General features: G+C 43.0%; 1 protein-coding gene across 2 annotated transcripts in view; it reads right to left on the bottom strand.

Moving 5' to 3' along the window:
- The window catches only part of afap1 (actin filament associated protein 1), a 118823-nt gene that overhangs the window by 56843 nt on the left and 38999 nt on the right, over positions 1-22981 (bottom strand). For both annotated transcript variants that reach the window (XM_061709812.1, XM_061709811.1), the window contains exons 6-12: positions 19421-19507; positions 17984-18059; positions 12418-12570; positions 11317-11528; positions 10239-10384; positions 9359-9473; positions 615-744 (exon numbers count right to left, since the gene is read on the bottom strand). In XM_061709812.1, coding sequence (XP_061565796.1) covers positions 615-744; positions 9359-9473; positions 10239-10384; positions 11317-11528; positions 12418-12570; positions 17984-18059; positions 19421-19507 — 919 coding nt within the window. The remainder of the gene's footprint in view (positions 1-614; positions 745-9358; positions 9474-10238; positions 10385-11316; positions 11529-12417; positions 12571-17983; positions 18060-19420; positions 19508-22981) is intronic.

Genomic DNA, 22981 nt, shown 5'->3' with positions numbered 1-22981 from the left:
ATTTTGTGACTAAAGTTGAAATTTTGAGAAAAAAGGCGAAATTTCGACTTTATTCTTGAAATTGTATTTTAACATTAATCTCAACATTTCAACTTTTTTCTCGACGTGCATAATAAAAAAAAATCTTCCCCTCTCAAATATTTTTTCTCCAGCATGGCCCTGGTACTCTTCCGTATAATTCAGATATTCACCTCCGATACAAAACGTCATTTTAACTAGAAATAAGACAAATATTCTTGTTAAGATTGTGAGTTTTTGCAGTCTCTGATTCCGCCTGCCTGAGCTGCTTCCACGTCTCGGGGAACGTCTCAATGGCAGGGTGGGTTGGAACTTTTCAACTTCTTCACTCCCCCTGACTTAAACCCACTGTAATTTAGACGTTCCTGCATTTTCCAAATTGCTGCGGTGCCCAATTTTTGCAGAAAGCAGAGAGAGCAATCAGCAGCGCTGCGGCCGGGAGCAGGAAGCCAGACATACTGTCTGCTGCTCGCTCGCAGCTCCAGGCCCGAGTGGAAACGCTGGCCCGCCGTCAAACACGACTATGCTAATGACATTTCAGCACCGGTTCGGAGGAGAGGAGAAATGAGCAGGATCCCCGTCCCGTCACCACTTACTGGAGCCGTTGCGTTTCACAGATGCCGAGCCGTTGGTCGCGCCCGCGCCCGTCTTCTTGGCCTGATTCTTTGGGTCCGTCTTCAGTTTGGACATCAGTCCGTTGGTGGTTGATCCCTTCTTTCCCTTCAGCTTGAAGAAGCAGAACAGGAAGACTTTTACTCGCCACATTAAAAAGATACCAATAAATACATACTCACTCTGCAGTTTTAGGGGACAGATAATCTCAGTATTCTAGCTTTGATTGAGTCTCAGGGACCTGGAATGGTTGCTGTTTGTGTCTCTGCCTGTTCTCGTGTCTGTTTGTCTGTTTTTCTCTTACAGATTTCAAACGCTTGTGTGCTCGTTGTGCGTTTCCCTGTGTTTTTCTCGTTTTCAGACTAGCAGCGGATGCATTATGCACTTTGAGAAAAAATTCGAAATGTCGAGAAAAAAAGTCGAGATGTCGAGAATAATGTTGAAGTACAATTTCAAGAAAAAAGTCGAAATGTTAAGAAAAAAGTCAAAATTTCGAGAAAAAAGTTGAAATGTCAAGAAAAAAGTCGAAATGTCGAAGAAAAGGTAGAAATTTTGAGAAAAAAGTCGAGATGTCGAGAAAAAAGGTCGAAATTTTAAGAAAAAAGTCGAGATGTCGAGATTAATGTTGAAGTACAATCTCGAGAAAAAAGTCAAAATGTCGAGATTAAAAAGATTTGAAAAGAGCTCCAGCATTTCAAGAAAAAAGTCAACATTTTGTGACTAAAGTTAAAATTTTGAGGAAAAAAGGCAAAATTTCTACTTTATTCTTATACTTTATCACTGGGTGATTCTTTGGGAAAAATGTTTGTTTTTGCATGTTTTGTCACATTTACACAGACTCAAACACACACAGAGTTTCTATGAGTTCATGTTTGTTCTAGTTCTGCCTGGTTAAAAAAGAAAAGTACAAAGGCTGGAAATGTTGTGCTACTTGTGCTTAATTTATTTTTTTATTCTGTTATTATTTTATTTATTTATTAAAGTACTTGAATTTACTTTAAGATTATTTTAATTTAAGCTATTTTTGATTTTTTATTAATTTTAATTTATTTTATTTTATTGATTTGCCTGAAGATGATTATTTTGTACTTTTGTCTGTTTGAATGGTTGTGTTAATAAAAAAAATAAATCAGACGTTACTCTACGAGATGTAAAAGTTGAAGAGGAAGTAGAAGGAGTTTCTGCTGAGGCGGGAGCAGCCGGACACGCCCTTGAGGCCGCGGCCCGCGGCTCGTTGCAGCGGCAGAGCCGGCCCAGGGCATCAGGGAAGTAAGGGCTGCTTAGAGCCCCGTGGCCACTAGGGGGCACCCAACAGTTAAAAAATAAGATATTTTTCGTGTGTGAGTGATGATTCATAAGTTATCAAAGGTATGTTATTGTACAAAAACACAATAATTTATATTATTACATAAACAATATTATCTTAACCCTTGTACTGTCTTTGGGTCAAAATGACCTCATTCTCCTTCCTTATTTTCTCCTGCTCTCTCCTTCCTTCTCCCTTCCTCTTTCCTCCCTTCCTTTCTCCCCTCGTACATTATTACCTTGTTTTCTCCTTCCTTCCTTCTTTTCTTCCTTCCTTCCTTCTTTCCTCCCTTCCTTCCTTCTTTTTTCACTTCCTTCCTTCCTTCTTTCCTCCCTTCCTTCCTTCCTTCTTTCCTCCCTTCCTTCCTTCTTTTTCCCTTCCTTCTTCCCTCCCTTCCTTCCTTCCTTCTTTCCTTCCTTCCTTCCTTCCTACCTTCCTTCTTTCCTCCCTTCTTTTTTCCCTTTCTTCCTTCTTTTCTTCCTTCCTTCCTTCCTTCCTTCCTTCCTTCCTTCCTTCCTTCCTTCCTTCCTTCCTTCCTTCCTTCCTTCCTTCCTTCCTTCTTTCCTCCCTTCTTTTTTCCCTTCCTTCCTTCTTTTCTCCCTTCCTTCTTTCCTCCCTTCCTTCCTTCTTTTCTCCCTTCCTTCTTTCCTCCCTTCCTTCCTTCCTTCTTTCCTCCCTTCCTTCCTTCCTTCTTTCCTCCCTTCCTTCCTTCCTTCTTTCCTCCCTTCCTTCCTTCCTTCTTTTCTCCCTTCCTTCCTTCCTTCTTTTCTTCCTCCCTTCCTCCCTCCCTCCTTCCCTGACCTGAAAACAGCACAAGGGTTAACAGACTAGACTACTGCATTTATTCTTATAAGGAGAACATATTGACGAGGTTCTGTTTATCTAAGTTGAGTGATTTTAATTATAGTTCTAGTTTTTGTAGTACTTTGTTGTTGCACTTAATTGTTGTTGTTCCACTTCAAACTGTTGTTGCAGTTTATTTAAAACCAAAGATAAAGTAGATAAAGTGTTTACAGTAAATGGTTTATAAATGATCTATTTGATTATTTTGTTTCTTTTAGTAGCCTACACTGTAGATGGCACTCATTATCACACTTAGTACTATATCACTTTAAATATTAAGTGTAAATCAACCCCAGGCTGCTCTTGTAGCTGAATTTGCTCCATTTCAGATTAAAAACCATAGATGGTAAAAACCTGCCAGGCTGACAGTAGGATGATGGAAACAACACTGCTGCAACTGTGACCTTTGACCTTTGACCTGCTGCTTCTCTGTGTGGCCAGTAGGGGCAGTTGCTGACTTTGCAAAATATTAATTGAAAGATTTTTCTGCAAGTTTGTTAATCTGTTGTAGCTTCCATGGTCTTAATCACTGTGTATTACAATCTAACTACAACAACAAGTTCTTACATCTAGTTTTACAAGTGTATTTGTAATGACAGGGAAGAACATGAAATACGTTTCTCAGAAAATCAGAATATTTTGATAAAGTCCTTTATTTTCTGTAATGCAAAAAAATGTCATACATTCTGGATTCATTACAAATCAACTGAAATATTGCAAGCCTTTTATTATTTAAATATTGCTGATCATGGCTTACAGCTTAAGAAAACTCAAATATCCTATATAGAATATTCTGGGAATCTCAATCTTAAGCTGTAAACCATAATCTGCAATATTAAAATAATAAAAGGCTTGCAATATTTCAGTTGATTTGTAATGAATCCAGAATGTATGACATTTTTGCATTACAGAAAATATAGAACTTTATCACAATACTCCGAGACAGTCCTGTATAGTGGGTGTGTGAATGATCAATAATCAGTGTTATTGGCAGTAATAGACGGCCCCAAAATCTAATGTTGCTCAGGGCCCCATGCAGGCTTGGGCCGGCCCTGCAGCGGCAGGCGGCATGTTAACACCCCGCGGCCGCGCCGCACACAGCACACACATCAAGGCGGCGGCGGTGAGGAGGTGACACCCCGACAGCACCCTGTGGTGACTTATGTGGTTGTGGAGGCTGGGTGGCACTTAGAGCAGGGCTGTAAAAATATAAATGACAAACTCCCCCAAAGCTGGCTGCAGGAGGACGGAGGAAGTGCGATGTGGGAAAACCACACCAGCCCAAACACATGCAGTCCAAATATAGAAGCAGTACTGGAGTTGAGGGGGATGAGGGAGGATGAGGGAGGATGAGGGAGGATGGCATCCCCCCCTAAAATAAAAATGGTCCAAATCATCCCCCCTGTAAAACTGCCATCCCTCCTTTCCATCCCTTATGTCATTTCATCAATGAATGTGGTTTTACTGCTATTTCAACATTTAGAGTCATCACCAGAAAAATAATTTTTTTGACAATTTTCACCTGTTTCAAGTAAATGTTCACTTGAAATAAGTAGAAAAATCTGAGAAATCCTTCTCAGATTTATCTTCTTATTACAAGCAAATAAATCTTGTCCCACTGGCAGATTTTCTTTACTTATTTAAAGTGAATTTTAAGTGAAAATCTACTTGAAACAGGTGAAAATTGTTGTTTTTTCCAGTGATGAGTCTTGTTTTAAGTGTAATGAGATTTATTTTATTAAAATGAGACATTTTAACTAGAAATAGGACAAATATTCTTGTTAAGATTGTGAGTTTTTGCAGTGATCCATGTTACTTATCCTGTGAAGGACAGAGTCATATTGATAAGTTCAGAAAAGTGTTTTTTATTGTTGTGTTTTGATGTATTTGATGTAAGCCCAGTGGATATTTAAAGCTTACAGAAGGCTGCATTTAACTGCTGCTATGTCATTCCTGCAGTATTTCTGCAGGTGTTTTGGTCACTGCTATTATTTGTAATATATTATATTATTTGTAATCAGCACAAATTATCTGTCCCCATATGATCAAATCCACCATCCCCCCTGATTTTTTTTTACAACTGGAGTACTGGAAGCAGATCATGTATAAGAAGTGCAGTGCATGTATAACAAGCTGCGGGCTGATGGGAAAGAGAGCTGCGCCCCCCGGTGGCCACCGGCAGGACTGCTCTTCTGTCCTCAGCCAGACCTCCCTCTCTTCCCCTGCCAGTCAGTGACTTTAGCTTGTTTTTTCACTTGCAGGGATGAAGAAGTGATCGATAAAAAGGGAAGTGGTTTTTCCGGGTTTCACAAACTCATCAGTTCGCGGCTGGACCCGTGTTCGTCACTGACGTAGATCTGAGGACGTGTGACGTTTGGAGCCAAATCAAGGCCAAAAGTTTTGCTAATTTGAAAATGAAAAAAAATAAGATTTGAAACTGAAAATTCAAGTTTTGATTATGAACTTATTATTTCACGGTTTCAAATTTTTTCTTTCGGTTTCAGATCTTTTTTCAGCCAGAGTCAGACTTTTGGCCCTGATCTGGCGTAGGGGGCGTGGCATCAACTGCGAGGGGCGTGGCATCATGAGTGACAGCATAACAGAGAAGGCGGGGGACGTTCCTCAGTCATGTTGCTTTCAGGAAACGTAGGTAGCAGAAGTTATCAGTAGAAGTATGAATCAACACCATATTCATGTGAAACTAATTTAGAAAAACTGAGTTCAAGAAGATAGAAAAATATAAAAAGCCTTTATTAAATCATGGCTTTGTTAAAAGTTAAAAAATGCGAACATGTTTGGGCCATGTAGGCCTTCTTCAAGGCAGATAACAGATCATGTGATTGGCAGTGGAAGAAACTGACACTAGTGACACATTTCTGTTTAAAAAGCTGTTTTAGACTATATTTGGCTTGGCTTTAAAGTGTGGCTGTTGAACTGTACAGTCTGGCAAAGCTTATTGCTTTTATACTGCGATTGGTGCCAAGTACCGTCTATGCATCTATGGCCTTCTCTGTTCTGCTGTCACTCATGATGCCACGCCCCCTACGCCAGATCGGGGCCAAAAGTCTGAAAGTGAAAAAAAGATCTGAAACTGAAAAAAAAAATTGAAACCGTAAAATAATAAGTTCATAATCAAAACTTGAATTTTCAGGTTCAAATCTTAGTTTTTCAATTACAATTTCATTTTCAAATTAGCAAAACCTTTGGCCTTGATTTGGCTCCATAGTCACGTGAAGTAACAGCAGAGAGCAAATCAGACCTACGTTCATCAGGGAGGTGGGAACACCCTGCAAATAAACTCTTTGTTGGATCTTTGAAATACTTTCCTGTATAAACGCAGTACTTGAGTACATGCATACATCCATTTACTACACCCGTTTAACCCTGTTCATGGTCACCGGGGTCTGCCGGAGCCTCTCCCAGCTCCTTACAGGCCACAGGTACTGAAGTTTGTGCCAGGATTGATTTATATTCTTCTACCACCCCTTGGTGGCCGAAAGTGGCAGTTCAGGAGGTTTTAAATTAATCCAGACAGATGTTCGTCTTATGGGACCAGAATTATAACTAATCTGTCAGATCTGTAAAGGACCTGAGCCGTCTCTAAGTTACTGAGAACTCTTCTGACCGAGCGACGGAGTCATCAGTCCCTGTTACCTGCTGGAGTCATAATTATAGACAGAAATAATAACGATCTATTCCAGACGTGTCCAGGCTGAACCGGCTCTGGAAAGAGCAACGATCCGGCATTCCTGCTGAATGTTGGGCAGGTTCTGGCCGGGGATACTGACTGTGTTTCCATGCATCAATAACCTTTTAAAACCTGAATATTGGAAATAACCCGAATTTGCACGACCATGTAAAGACCAATAACCCCTTTGAATAACACGAATTTGCTCATATTCAGGTTTTTAAAAACCCGAATATGAGCCCTGGGTTACTCCTTTTAAAACTGAATATTGGGTCATGTAAACACCAAACAGAATATCCCCATCAAACGGAACAGGAATTTGTTTTCTGCACATGCTCTGTTCACAAGGAATCCTGGTCTTTTGAGTCCAGGAAGTTCTTCTAAACACGGAGAAACCAAGACCAGGAGGAGACTAATCACTTCATAAATGTAATGAAGGATATGAACATTTCTGCATTTGTAGACGGTAGAAAGTACCGGGATAGAAGATTTACAAGAAGGTGAGAGAAAAGTTGCGCGAAGCAGCATTTGTTTTGAATTTGGATACAGGAAGAAGAAGCGGAAATGACGTTAATTGTGTCATGATGTTCTCCGTGCGTCGCTGGTTTGATCCAGATATCCTGAATGATTAATTACCATGTATACGGAATATTCCCAATGTTTCAGTAACCGGAATATTAGCAATAACCCGAATTTTGACTGCATGTAAACGTAGTCATTGACGGTACGAGGTGGGCCGTACCTCCATGAATGACTGACGGGTGTGCTCCAGCAAGATAAATGTACTATTGTTACTTATGGCGCTTTTCCACTAGTACCTACTCAGCCCGGCTCGACTCCACTCGCCTCGGTGTTGCGCTTTCCCACCAGGGGTCTAATGTGCCAAGTAGATACTTTTCTGTATCTATTCTGTCGAGGTTCTAAGCGGCTGAGTCGGCTGTATCTGACATCATCACACTACAGGCCACCGATTGGTCGGGGGGTTGGAGTCAGACGTCTGAGTCAGGAGGAGGAAATCAGAGAAAGAGACTCTGACGGATTCTGGTTCATTTTATTCAACCAGCAACGGCAGCAAAAGTCTGTTTGATCCAACTCTGAGGGTCAGATGTTCATAAACCTGGTGCTGAGGAGAGAATTAAAAAGGGATCTAGACGGAGATAAGGAACGACCAGATCTACCAGGAGCTCTGTCTCTTCATAGCTGCTCACGGCTCCAGCTGACTTTTCAGCAGCGCTGAGACAAACTAACGAAGCTTCTCCCACTCTCATTTTTTAACTTGATATGCAGTGTTGTGCAAGTTACTGAAAAATAGTAACTAGTTACCGTTACTAGTTACTTCATTAAAAAGTAACTCAGTTACTTAGACCAAAAAGTAATGCGTTACTATGAAAAGTAACTATTTAGTTACTTTAAATAAAAACATTATTTTAAATGCTCCCATTAATCCCCTCTAGCCTTCATTTCAGCAGGTTCTGTATGGATTTACATTGTGCATCGTGTTCTGCATTCTGATTGGCTAAACAGTCTCCCCGCTTCTTCACTTCCTGTATCAATAACGTTGGTTGCTTAGCAACAAGCTGAGAACGACCAATGAGCTTCAGCAGCAGCTCAAGAACGGGACCTTTGATGAATCGTTCATTAGGGTCTCAGATATAATCCATGGTGTCGGTTTAGAAGAATCTTTTTTCCCAAAAGAAAAAAGAGCAACAACAACGACCTATAACTATTTTCTTCTCTTGAAAAAACCCACCTGCACCGCGGCTTTAGAAGAAAAAGACGCTACAGAGTCGGGATGCAGCAGCATCAGAAGAGCAGTGGAATACGTGCGAGGCGGTGCTGATCTCTGCAATCTGAAGCCTTCTATAATAATTGTAAAAAGAATTTCACGGGCTCTTTTTGGAACGTAACCCCTGCGAAAAACCAGGGATTACTGTAATGACAATATCTCCACGTTGGGAAACTCTCCTTCTCTTGGCCCATGACCGTCATGTTTTTGAACGCACACACACTACGTTTCCTCTGGTCTCCTCAGGGGAAAAAAAGCTTCACTGTAGCTGCAGAAATAACGGAGTAACGCACCGTTTGGTAACGGTAACTGCGTTACTGAATTTAAAAAGTAATGAGTTAGAGTATTAGTTACTGCAAAACTAACGGCGTTACTGTAATGCGTTACTAAGTAACACGTTAGTCCCAACACTGTTGATATCGAACACAAGCCACAGACCCAGCAGCACATCGAGTCGGGCTGAGTAGGTACTAGCGTAAAAGCGCCACTATTGTTATTTAGACATCACATTTTATGGCAAACACAGAAAAACAGCAGGTTCATTATTAGTAAATGAGACGTACAGGCCCCGGCTAAGGAGCTACGGGGCAGTGTTAGTCACCTGAGCGGTGTCTTTAGCTTTACAGCCGGCAGCGTGGAGCTTAGAGGACAGTTTAGAAGCGGGCTTTTTGTAGTGGCCCGCAGAAGAAGAGGAAGAGGAAGCAGAGGTGGAAGAAGGCTTGGCAGGACGGGCGGCCGGCATGTTCTCGTACAGGTCGGCGTTCTCGTAGAGCACGTCCTCCTTCAGCCGGCGCCCCCCGGTGGCGGGGCTAGAGTACAACGCCGGCGGCTCCTTGAGTTAGAGTGCACAAGCAAACAAACAAGCCGAAAGAAGAGAAGCAAAGGAAAAACGGAGAGGACGAAACAAATCAAATGAAGACAGAAAAGAGGACATGAGGTCAGTGTGTTAGTGGAAGCAGCAAAGGTTTGAAAAGGGACTGTTTATTCTGACAAACATGCACCACCTCCAAGTTTAGTTGGTTCCTGTCCTGAAACTCTATCCCATGATTCAGTTCAAAAGGTATTTGGATCCCTGGGATCCTGCGATGACTAAAACCTTACGTACCATTCCTTTTATGGGCACGTCGTCGTAGTGCAGGGCCATGCCAGTCGGGCAGGCGTAGCCGTTGACCGGGTTGTCCAGGTACGGGTTGGGAGAGATGGCACGCTTACTGGTGAAGCTGTGGAGAAAACATCACGCTTTACTTTAATAAATCTGATGTTCTGGCCAGAAGATCCACCTGGATCAGAAACCGCAGAACAGGGTTTCCGTTGTCCGGTAATTGCCGGACTTTGTCCGGTAAAATATGCCGAAGTCCGGTATTTTATAATCTCTCCGGTCAAAATGTCCGGTGAAAATAGTCACTGGTGCTGCGGGACTAGAGTCCCCGGGAGCACCGCAGAGGGACACGCCGAGCCCCGGCGGAGGGACACGCCGAGCCTCGGTGCCGGGAGCCGGGAGGAAGCGGAGCTGCGGCGCCGACATCCACGTGTGCGTTGATTTATGGTTCCGCCTCGCACCGACGCAGAGCCTACGGCGTAGAGTACGCGTCGCCGCGTACCTTACGCCGTAGGTTACGCGCAACCTTCTGCAATATTTATTTATTTTTTTGAAGTTACGCTCGCGAGTCAATTGACGGGACTTATTTTATTTTAAATACCCTGTTTTTCAATAAAAATACTATTAAATGACTTGCATTGATATCGTACTACTGCATATGATTCATTTTTAACCTCAATAAATTCATATAGCCTATGTGACCGGAATTTCAAACATTTGTCCGGTAAATTGAAACCCTGCCGGTCATATTGTCCGGTGCCAATTTTTTGTAGCGGAAACACTGCCGCAGAACCGTCAAGGTTCCGGTCACAAAAAACCAAACACTTCCCACGCTCTGGTGCACAGAAAGAAAAACAGAAAGCTGAAAGTAAACAAGGGGGCTTACCAGAAGGACTGCTTGGCCAGCTGGATGACGTTGGCAGTGGTCTCCACGTCGATGTAATCGTAGTGCAGGGTGGCGGGGTCGGTGGTGGAGCCGGTCTCTGCCAGTAGAACCCCCAACCAACGACCCATCCCCTCAGAGGAGGAAGCCTGCAGGATGCAGCACGATCAAAACGGATCGGAGACACGATCAGAAGTATTACAGCGCTACTACGGTGACTTTTTGTAATAAAAGTCTTTATTTTATTAGGGCCCGAGCACTGACAGTGCGAAGGCCCTATTGTATCTGTGGGATTTTTTATTTTTTTTCCCTCGTTATTTTTAGTTTCCTTCTTCCGACGAAAGGAGGGCCTTTTTTCCCCTTAAACGTGACCCAAAAGTCACCAAATTTTGCACGCAAGCCAGGCCTGGCGAAAAATGTGATATTTAATGGTTTGCATTAATGGCCGTGGCCTAATGGCTCAACAGCGCCCCCTAGAAAACTTTGTGCCTCAAGCCCCACAATACGGTTTGACGTACATGCACGAAAATCGGTACACACCTGTATCATGTCGCAACTTAAAGAAAAGTCTCTTGGCGCCATGGCCGAAACCCAACAGGAAGTCGGCCATTTTGAATTAGTCGTGTAATTTTGGAGCAATTTATGCCATTTCTTCAGCAGTTAATACGGCCCGAACCGTAACGTGCACCCAGGTGTGTTATACATCAAAATGTGCGTCTCCATTCTGCAACGACGTGCGTTACTTTTCTCAGTCAAAAGCGTTACCGTGGCGACGATAGACGCCAAAAAGCGCCCCCCCCCCCCCTTCATCTGATTGGTCCATATTTGATAGTCCCTATTTTCTGCCATAACTTTTAAATACCATCTACATGCAAGTCATACAATTTATGCTTTTTTTTTTTCAAAGCAGACCTTCAGCTACAAACTAACAGCTGCACATCAGTGCGTCAAACTAAACGGAACAAACACCTTTTTCTTTTGTTTCTTCACATTTTACTGTCATCTCAGCTATTTTTTTTTTATGGACGTTCATCCCTGACCCAACGGTCTGCAGCTTTCGTCAGACTCCAGACCAGCTCACCTCCAGGACTGCCACTTCTTGGCCGTTGCGAAGCAGGCGGAAGGCGAAGGGGTGCTTGTGGTCCAGGCCGGGGCTGACCTCGCAGCCTCGCAGCGGCAGCGAGGCGATGTGGCTCTTCAGATCGTCCCGGTCCTTGTGGAGCAGCAGCTGGTTGTCCTTCAGGCGGCACCAGCGCTCACGCCAACGGTTGTTGGACAGCACGTTCAGGTAGCCTGTCAATCACAGAAAAGCAGGACATCACGTGATCAGAGGTGATCTCCGGCCCGGTAAACACCTCAGCAGGCAGCTTTTTCCGCTAACGGTGTGGGACGCTAGGACCGAATCAGGAATTGTCCAGGAGCTTCTTAGCTTTGATCATTTTTCCTGCGTTTGCTCAACAGCTGAACTTCATCTGCAACACGGAAGTGTGGTAACAAAAGCAGAGCGCTGCGCCTTCACCGTAAGACTGCGAAGAGGAACAAGATTTTAACTCTTGTAATTGGTTTTGTGATTATTTGTCTCATAGAGAAAAATGTGTGATCTTGGGAAATGAGCGTTCAATGTTCCTGCCACTGTCAAAGGGGTTCCTCAAGGGTCTATCCTGGGCCCTATTCTGTTTTTTCGATCTTTATAAACAATATTACATCGGCTTTGACGAGCAGTAGCGCTCATCTCTATGCAGATGATACAATTCTATATTTCTACAATTCTATCTCATGAAAAGTCTCCTGGACGCGCGGGACTTTAGCTCCAGGGTTGGTCCGATCAGCGACCCAGGAAGTATCTGGGGCAATAGCAGCCACCAACTACAGTAGTTGCTGGCACCGTCAGCTAATGTCACTGCGGCTGATACCTACACCAGGACCACATGGACCCAGACCTGACACTGGTCCAGGACTGAGAAGGTACAGGGTCATAGCTACAACTTTTATGGGAGAGATTTAGAGGGTTCTGTACTTGACGGTATCAGGAACGTTTTGTACGGCTGTGAACGCAACACGTGTACGGATGCAGATGATGGGACGAAAAACAACAATACGGAGTACCAATATGGGTACCAGTATGGGTCACCCAACTCATTCACACACGACCAAGGTCACATGACCCGAGCCCGGGCCTTACCGCAGCTGGGGACGTCCTCCTCTGCAGACGAGGTCTGCTCGTCCATGGAGGGCTTCTTCTTCCCCAGCCCGATGATCTTAGTGATCTTCTTGCCGGCCCCCTTACCCACGGTCCCGGATTTTTGCTCAGACTTCGAGTTCTTCTTTGATTTTCCTGAGAAAGACACCAGTGTTTTTACTTGAGGAAGAAAATAGCAGAACGCCGTAGCGTCTTTGTTTATTCGTCGTTCAAACGTGGCAAAAATCACAGAGATGTTGTGCGTTTTTTATGGCGGATTCATTTGTGGGGATACTTTTGCAAACATGGAAGAAGCTGCTGCAGCCGGTTTCATCCCATCTCCGTGGGTGAACCCAGCTCGCTTCAGCACCCGGTGAGCTGAGAGTAGGAATGGGTGATATTTTACCGTTCACGATAAACCGTCAAAACAATTCCCCACAGTAAGAATTTGTATCTCACGGTAAAAACGATAAATTCCCGTTGATGATGTTTTTGTCTAAAACTGATTTATGGTTCTGTGTTAAATCCACGCACAACGTACGTGAAGGAAGGAAGGATATGAGCAAGAAAGAAAGAAAGAAAGAAAGAAAGAAAGAAAGAAAGAAAGAAAGAAAGAAAGAAAGAAAGAAAGAAAGAAAGAAAGAAAGAAAGAAAGAAAGAAAGAAAGAAAGAAAGAAAGAAAGAAAGAAAGAAAGGAGCCAGAAAGAAAGAAAGAAAGACAAAAAACAGTGTTTTGGGGGCTCCAAAGACTGAATGTGGTGATAGATTTATAGTTAAAAAGGTGGAGTTGAATTGTTTTTTTTTATCGTCATTCTTATCGTTATCAGGATAAATGCCAGAAATTATCGTGATACATTTTTTAGTCCATACCGCCCATCCCTAGCTGAGAGGGCTGACTTGATTTGGCCTAGTTTCTATTAAAAACCCGAGGGAGAGCCGTGACGTCGTCATTCTGCTGTAAAGAGGGCTGGCGTGGGCCGGATGGGCCGACCACAGGGTCCGAGTCCTGTGGTGTCTGAGACGGCTCCTGCACGGCCCGCTGGTCCGGCAGACCCTGTGGTCCTGTGGTGGATTTAGGTGTGTGAGCCAGAACCCAGCAGGCAACATACGTGTTTAGTGTGTTCACTGTTTGTTCCGTTTACTATCCAAACAGTTTCACACCGAGCCGGGCTTTGGACTCGGCGGTGACCCCAGTCTGGATGGTCATTCCTCTCTCTCGTCCGATGAACACTTCAGAGCCCAGAGAGGTCATCACTGGACAAAGTCAGCCCTCGGCCGAGGTCGGCCCAGGGTCGGCCTCCCGAGGTCAGCCCAGGGTCGGCTTCCCGAAGTCGGCCCGAGGTCAGCCGCCCAAAGTTGGCCCAGGGTCGGCGGAGGGTCGGCCTCCCTAGGTCGTCCCGAGGTCGGCCGCCCACAGTTGGCCCGAGGCCCCCGTTGTCCACGGTCAGGTTTTAAACGGTCTGTCGTGCTGAAGGATTTCTCTTCAGGCCGTGTCAGCATTTACAGGTGCAGTAATTAGTGTTTTTCTCCACCTAAAAGTTTGTAAACACACTTATTGATAATTTATTTATTGATAACTTATTGATAACTCTTTCTGTCCCTCGGCTCCTTCCAGTCTTTCATTGGTGCTGCTTTATTACGGTCACCTGCTGAAATAAGTTGTTTTTTTCACTTCCTTCCTAACACAAAACTGCCTCCATACCAGCGTTTAGGACCATGTGCAGGCTAAGTAACATAAATGGATTTGAATCTGAGCATGGCGAGCTCTTTGGTTCCCATTTTCCACACCGTCCCGGCGTCTTCTGATTCCAGTGCTGTTAGTCGACTTCCCAGCTGCCAGATATGGAGGGAAAACAGCGGCCAGGAAAAGACGAAGCATTCCGTTCGGCCGATGTCATACCAGCGTCTGGACTGATTTTAGACACATGTGGGCACTAAAATATCCTTGATGTAATGGCGAGGCCTGGTCCGATCAAACGCTGACCCCCGCGGAGGTGAGCGCCCGGCTGCCGGACGCCGCTCCTGCACCAGCAGGGTCACGAGAAACCAGTCAGCTTCTACATTTTTTGTGGCTCGTAAGCTTCGGCTTCAACATTTTTTTCCGCTCGCCTCTGTAAAATGATGTGAAAACTGCGAGGGCGACCGCCTGTCTGCACTAAATCTGAGTTAAAGAGCTTTTCTTTTAATATGAGAAGCATTTACAGAGGCGTCTCTCGCACTCGGTCAGACCTGAGGTGGAGAACGGCGGCGCAGACGCGTGGGCCACTGCAGCCGCAGGAAAAAGGCTCACGTTTGTTCTCAGGTCGGCTGATCAGAGTGAATGTTTTTTGTTACTCATCATTAAGAGACAGAAACGAGTCTGACCTCACCCCTCATTGCAATTTATAAATTACCAATTCTAACTCTAATAATTATTCCTGGCATTATCATGATACAGGACTGTCTCAGAAAATTAGAATATTGTGATTTTCTGTAATGCAATTACAAAAACAAAAATCATGTCTTACAGCTTAAGAAAACTCAAATATCCTATCTAAAAAAATTTGAATATTCTGGGAATCTTAATCTTAAACTGTAAGCCATAATCAGCAATATTAAAATAATAAAAGGCTTGCAATATTTCAGTTGATTTGTAATGAATCCAGAATGTATGACATTTTTGTTTTTTTAATTGCATTACAGAAAATAAAGAACTTTATCACAATATTCTAATTTTCTGAGACATTCCTGTATATTGTTTCATAGTGTATTATTATATTAAGTTATGAAATCTCATGGGATGTTAAACTTTAGTATTATTATATTTTTATATATTATAGTATGGGGATATCATTTTATTATATGTTATAATATTATAAAAATGATTATGTTATATTAGGATATTACTATATTATTATGCTATATTTATATTGTATCGTGCTACACCACTCTATATGATAATTATTTATTTGTTTAATTAACACACACACACACACACACACACACACACACACCTAGATACATATCATTGTAACTAATGTCGTCTTTTGTCGCTGTTTGCACTGTATGTTAATACATTTTAAAAAAGAGACAGAAACGAGGCTGGTGAAGCTGAAAAAAGCCGATAAGGTTATCGATAAGTGCTGATATGGACGACATCCGGACAATCTCCGTCCTCGTCTGCTAGCAGAGCTCCAAGCCGACGACAGGAAAGCCCAGCTGCTGGTTTTCTAATGTGTTTGAGCAGCGAACACAACCAGAGCAGCGAAAGAGAAGAGCTGGGTTCTGCTCAACAACCCAGATAACCGAGTGCAAGAGTAAAATGTGATTTGTGTTCCAGAAGAATGTTTCCTGCAGAGCGGGGCCTGCGCTCACTAATCACTGACGACTGACAGCATCTCTTTGTTTTGGCCCGGTGCTCCGATGGGGAAGACCCTCTCTCTGCATAACAACCCAAAGTAAATCCACATGCTCATTTTTCACATTTCTTCCATTTTCATCACGGACTTCTGATGAGCTTGGAAACATTTAATGCTGAATTATGGGACAGATTACGTAAGAAAGGTCATAGCCATTTTGAGTTTAGTATTTGATCTGAGCTGAGAGTGATTCTCGTCGGACTTGCCGGGCCTTCGGTTCTGTTTCCTGCAGCTTTCACTCTGATATCCTGGTTTCACCTCAGCCTGAAATGGTGCAGGTTTGCAGACCTGACAGCTGGAAGTCAGTCGGGGGTTGTCCATTGGCCACGGTTTCATGATGTTTTTTAATTCGGAATGAATTATTCCGAATTAAATAATTCACAATTAAACTACAGCTTAAGAAAACTCAAATATCCTATCTCAAAAATTTAGAATATTCTGGGAATCTTAATCTTAAACTGTAAGCCAAAGTCAGCAATATTAAAATAATAAAAGGCATAAATCAAATAAATCTGATTTGGGCATGCTTTTCAAAGAAAAACATCTTTTACAAAATTACAAGGTAGAAAAATACTGGACTGTCTCTGAAAATTAGAATATTGTGATAAAGTCCTTTATTTTCTGCAATGCAAAAATGTCATACATTCTGGATTCATTAAAAATCAACTGAAATATTGCAAGCCTTTTATTATTTTAATATTGCTGATTATGGTTTACAGCTTAAGAAAACTAAAAAGAAAAAATAGAATATTCTGGGAATCTTAATCTTAAACTGTAAACCATGATCAGCAATATTAAAATAATAAAAGGCTTGCAATATTTCAGTTGATTTGTAATGAATCCAGAATGTATGACATTCTTGTTTTTTTAATTGCATTACAGAAAATAAAGAACTTTATCACAATATTCAAATTTTCTGAGACAGTCCTGTATATATATGTATATATATAATATAAATAAATTAATATTTATTAAAAATGGCTATTGGTGCAAACTACTATAACTATACATTGAATTTGTTGATGTTATAAAATGTATGAATATGTATTGTTTTTATTTATCTCTAAATGTTAAACGGAATGACCTTTTATTTTTTCTTTATTTTCTGTTTTTTCCTTTCTTTTTTTTTTATATGCTACCTCAATACTCCCACTACCCCTACTTTTCAGCACTACCCCTAAATTTTGCACGTCCCCATGAGGGTAGTGGTGTCCCAATTCCTCTTTGCATGTAGGGGGAGTGGGGAAAACGAGGGCTAGGGGGCATCAATCTAGCCCTTCAGAGCGAGGGATTTCAGATGCACACTAGCTGACCGAGGGCTAGAAAGATTTCCCAGAATGCTTTACGTCATAATTTGCAGACTGAATCAAACAAAAAAACATGGCGGACATTTCTTATTTTTTAGTGAATAAAATCAATATTTTCAGTTAGTTTCTGCATAAAAATGCGTTTTGATTACATTTCTAGCGAGAAATATATATTTTACTTTCATAATATTCACTAGTGGATGTACATAATCACTCATTTGCCCGTTGTTGCGAAGATCTCGCCAGAATAAAGGCTGATTTATGGTTCCTCGTTACACCAACGCAGAGCCTACGGCGTAGGTTACGCGGTGACGCGTACACGTACCCTACGCCGCAGGCTCTGCGTCGATTTAACGCAGAACCATAAAGCTCTTCTCATCCCGAAAACGTCGGAACAAATTTCTTAACAGGCGTTATTTGGATAAACTGTGCCCAGGTTGGGGATCTTAACGGTTACTTTTACGCCTGAAAAAATATTAAAACTTAATAAAGTGGCATATTAACAGCGCTACAGCTGAAATTAAAACAGCTTTTATCTCTGGGCTTCCTGATATGGTGTGACGTATGTGCAAACGTAACTACGCAGTCGCTTACGTACCCGAACGTAAACCATGCAGTGACGTAGCAAGTGGTGTTCCAATCCCTAGGGAACATTACAAGAGCCCTAAAGTTTGTGGCTTCATTTTTAGGGCTAGTGGTAGAAAGTAGGGGGTGTATTGGGATTGGCCCCAAATCTCTCTGAGATGCACCGGTTGATTAAATTCCCGTGACCGCAGTGACCCGCTGCACGATGAGGTACAGTGTTTAACACAGACCGGTCCCTGGTATCCTGGAAACCGTGTGGTCAGTAATGTTCCAGCTCACCTTGGTCCTTGACGTCGCCGTGTCCGTTCTCGTGGGGCGCCTCCCCGTCTGAGCTCGGCCTGTCGCACGACGCTCTCTGGCGGCGAGGAATCAGAGGAGGAGTTTAGATGGCTCTGAAGGGGAACTTTCATGGAGACAGATGGGCCAGAAACGGCACTAACGGGCAAACACAGCTGTCTAATTACACTGCACATCGCACGAGCCATTAGGCCATCTGCAACAGGTTAGGGCTGAGTAATTTGGCTGAGCTTGTGTTTGTTGTGCCAAGTTTGGAGAGGGCTGTCATTAAAGATCCTCTAATGCAGCTTATTTCAACCACTAAACACACGGCCGGGCCTGCACGTCTCCAGAAACCCTACCTGCTTTTCCAATTGAAAACCAATAGTGCACTTTTTCCCTCTCACGCCAAATTTAATTAAGAGTTGTTGGGCGAACAGCTTCAATATTTCGCATGATTATGTTCCATTATGCCTAATTACCCGCCTCCGTACGAATTCAGCATCTTGCAGGTCATTGTTTTGGTTTGGCAGTCATGTGAAAAGCATCATTAACTTATTTAGCTACATTCAAGTTTAAATGAAGGATTTGCTTAAAAGGAATGTAAAAGCTGCTTAAACAGAAAGACGGGTGCAGGAATAGATACATGCACACCACTTCATTGGGTGTATCAACCCTGAGGTACTTTGACTAGGTAACTCAGAGCGGTCAGTGAGTGCATATCGCAGTGATGCTTTTTCAATTATCCTTATTTAATTGCTTTTTGCATTTTCTCCTGACTTTTTCTGATCTGAAGTTGGATATTTATTCTTAGCAATGCAAAAACATAAAAGCAACCAGAAACCTGGACAGGGGTGAGGGAGAGAGCAGAAATACTGCAAGGCCTGTGTTCTGGTTGTTTTTTTAGTGTTTTAGACTAGCAGCGTATATACGGAAGAGTATCAGGGCCATGCAGGAGAAAAAATATTTGAGAGGGGAAGATTTTTGTTTTTATTGTGCACTTCGAGAAAAAAGTCGAAATGTCGAGAAAAAAGTCGAAATATGTTGAGATTAATGTTGAAATACAATTTTGAGAAAAAAGTCAAAATTTCGTGAATAAAGTCGAAATTTCAACTTTATTCACGAAATTTTGACTTTTTTCTCAAAATTGTACTTCAACATTATTCTCAACATTTTAACTTTTTTCTCAACATTTGGAATTTTTTCTCGAAATTGTATTTCAACATTAATCTCGACATTTAGACTTTTTTCTCGACATTTTGACTTTTTTCTCGAAGTGCATAATGAAAAAAAAATCTTCCTCCTCTAAAATATTATTTTTATTTTTCTCCTGCCTGGCCCTAATACTCTTCCGTAGCGTATATATGCAGACAAAGTAAAAAGAAAAAAATAAATAAATAAGTACTGCATGGTCTGTGTGCACGTGTGCGTTTGCTTCACCTTCTCCAGTTCGGGTTTGTGCACGGGCGAACCAGATCCAGCTCCGTCCAGGTCCGTGCTCCCGTTCAAACACACCTCTCTCATCACCTGGGAAGCACAGGGAAACATCACTCAGTGAGACTGCATCGCAATTCCAGCAGAGACGGTTTCTACGGTTTCTACGGTTTCTACGGTCAGGGCCTCTGAAACGTGTCCTAAGTGTCCTAAGAGCATCGTTTGGACTGTTACACACATACACACAGCTACACAGACATACACACCTGCTCACTCACCTACACACTCACTCCGCAGTTTTGTGGGACAGATTATCTCAGATAATCTGCAGTAGCCTAGTCTTGATTGAGTCTCAGGGACCTGAAATGGTTGCTGTTTGTGTCTCTGCCTGTTCTCGTGTTTGTTTGTTTGTTTTTTCTCTTACAGATCTCAAAGCAGTGACATTAGCTTGTGTGCTAATGAAAATTCCATCGTGCAGCAGCCAAACACACACACGCTCAATGGTTTATACAAAAAAATTTAAATAGAAATAACCAATAAATAGCGAAATAATAAAAAAAAAGAGCAATATAAAATAAGAAAAATGAGCAATGTACAAGAGAAAAAATAGTAAACACAAAAAAACGGATAATATTAACAAAGTAAAAAAAAAAAAAAAAAATACACATCTGCTGCATACACAAGCAGCTCGCTGCTTCAGTCTAGGGCAGGGGTCGGCAACACAAAATGTTGAAAGAGCCGTATTGGACCAAAAACACAAAAAACAAATATGTCTGGAGCCGCAAGAAATTAAAAGTCTTGTATAAGCCTTATAGATACATACAGCATGTGTTGCCTTCATTATATTAGTTATAATACATAATATGCAAATGTAGCATGCAAATGTCTTTCTACATGACTCTTTTTGTTATTGGACAACTTCTCGCTACAGAGCAAACATTCAGGCAATAAATGAAAATGATTCGGTCCAAGAAACGTTGAATCCTCTTTTCTCCTCAGTTATTTTTCTCTTTTTCCCTTTGGAAACAATCCGTTTGGCCGGTTTGTTTCCAACAGCCCCTGCCTGGCGCCGCCCTGCTGGTAGAAACGTGTGTTGCAGGCTCTGACGCAAATCTTTTGTTAACAGAAATGTTTAAATGTAATATTTATTCTACACATTTTTACAGCATTGTAAAACGTTAACAATGTTTGTGTCATGTTTGTCCTCCTACAGCAGGGGTCGGCAACCCGTGGCTCTAGAGAGAAAAATGTTTGACCTTTTTTTCTCTTTCTTTTTTTTTCTTTCCTTTTTTTCTTCTTTTTTCCTTTTTTTCTCTTTTTCTTTTTTCCTTTCCTTTTTAATCTCGACATTTCGACTTTTTTCTCGAAATTTTGACTTTTTCCCGACATTTTGACTTTTTTCTCAAAATTTAGACTTTTTTCTTGTCATTTCGACTTTTTTCTCAACATTTCGACTTTTTTCTCGAAGTGCATAATGAAAAAAAAATCTTCCCCTAGTTATAACTAATATAGAAACATGCAGCATGTGTTGCCTTCATTCTAAGGCTTATACAAGACTTTTCATTTTTTCCGGCTCCAGACATATTTGTTTTTTGTGATTTTGGTCTAATATGGCTCTTTCAACATTTTGGGTTGCCGACCGCTGATCTACAGAAACCATATTAAAACAAAAAATACATTTCCCTCCCCCATTGATTTCCATTTTCAAACATTTTTGAAAAAGCTCCAGGAGCCACTAGGGCGGCGCTAAAGAGCCGTGGGTTGCCGACCCCCGGTCTAGGGAACATGCTTCGGGTAATGTGGGCCACATGTATGCGCTCTCACGTCCCATGATGCAACTGACTGGAAGGAGGGAGTACAGGCCGTGCAGCGGTGCAAATACAGGAGGGAGGGATCATGTATTCATGCATGTGCTGTGCTCGGAGCTGAGGTTTGCGTGCATCATGGCGGCCTCGGCGATCCACGGCTGCATCCCAGGCGTTCGGCAGTGACAGGGATGTGTGTGGAAAAACTGGGCAAAAGAGATTTGAGAGAAAGCTCCAAGTGTGCAGGTCTAATGCACTCTCTGACACTGTGAAACCTCCCCCGCATCTTCCCCACAAGCATGCTGAGCTATCTGCGGCTGCACAGGCGTCCTCAGCTCATTGGTTTTGGCCCGCAGGGAGCATAACTGGGTTTTGTGGGGTAACTGTCAAGCTGCGGCTCTGGCGCGGCTTCTGGCTCAGAGTGACTCAGAAACCGGGAGACGGGAGCTAAACGACCTGACTGGGGTTGGATCCCAGTCTGGGGATGTACCGCAGATCTGACTGGAGAAGGTGGCAGGCCTCTTCTTACTCAAACACTGCTTTAAATGAGTAACCAAAATGCGGATGTGGGGGCCGCTGAGGTGGACCGACTCACATGAGAGTCGGGATCTTCATTTTCACTTGGCAACGCCGAGCCGCTCCAAGCCTCTGTGGGCTTCTGTAGCGACCCTGTGGTTGTGGAAGCCCCAGGAGGGGTCTCGGATCCCGCTGAAGGCGTGAGAACAGCGGCAGGCTTGGTCTCGGAGCACACCCATCGCTACAGCTCGAAGGGGTGCCAGGAGGAAGGGATGTCTGGGTTTCCCCTAAGACCTGGTCTCAGGTTGTGGAACATGGACGGATTGGAAAACAAACGGGCTGCTTCCAGAACTGCGTGCTGCATACAGCAGGTCCAAACTGGTCTGGAGCTGTCAGCAGTGTGTAGTCCATGACGTGGCCGCGGTTACGACCACGCTGTGGTGGTTTCACTGCGTGACCTGAAACAGCAGGCGAGGCAGGCTGGTCAGCTGACCGACTGCTTATTTTCGGTGATGTTTGGGTGCAGTCTGGACTCCATGGTCCTGAGTTTTGGGCTTCCCAACACTGAGCTCCTGGTGAGGATTGGGAGTTGGGACGCAGCCCGTCGCAACAGAGCGTCTGTTCGAGGGACTTGAGAGGGTTTTCTTCGCCGAGGGCTCGAAGCGCTTACCTCTGACTTTTTATCTTTGATTTGCTTCATAGTGTTCTTGTGGTTTATACTGCCGAAGTTTGGATAAAAGCTTGACTTTGGGATATTTGAATCAATCATTCAAGTATGAGCATTGCATCTAAGCCCAGGCGGCGAATGAAAGCAAAGCGATGATGGCAGAGACTGTGATGTGCACAGGAGAGCCGTGGGCAGCGGTTGACAGGGGGGAGCTGTGAAGCGTGATGGACGGACCGTCTCCAGGGTTTACGGATGCCGGCTCGAGCAGAGAAGCCAACTTACTTCAAAGAATAAAAATGTGAGGTCAGAGAGACAGAGGAGGCCAGAAAACAAAGGTGAGATGAGACGAAAGTGTTTAACAAATGAAGTAAACGATTTAAAAGAGGTTAGATGAAGAGAGGAGACGACATGGACATGTGTTAAATAAGCAGCGCGTCTGTGGACGTATCTGGGAGAGTCATTACTGAAACCAGTTCTGGAAACCTCCGGTACTCTCCCATCTTTCCTTCAGCCTAGTTCTCCTTTTTCATCTTGCTTCCTTCTCTCATCACTGGGAGAGCTTCCTCTTTCCAACCTTTC

The sequence above is a fragment of the Cololabis saira genome, chromosome 20 (assembly GCF_033807715.1).
Source record: "Cololabis saira isolate AMF1-May2022 chromosome 20, fColSai1.1, whole genome shotgun sequence".
In the NCBI taxonomy this organism is placed as follows: domain Eukaryota; kingdom Metazoa; phylum Chordata; class Actinopteri; order Beloniformes; family Belonidae; genus Cololabis; species Cololabis saira.
Note: the sequence above shows the minus strand (reverse complement) of the source record. Positions and strands in the feature narration are given on the sequence as shown.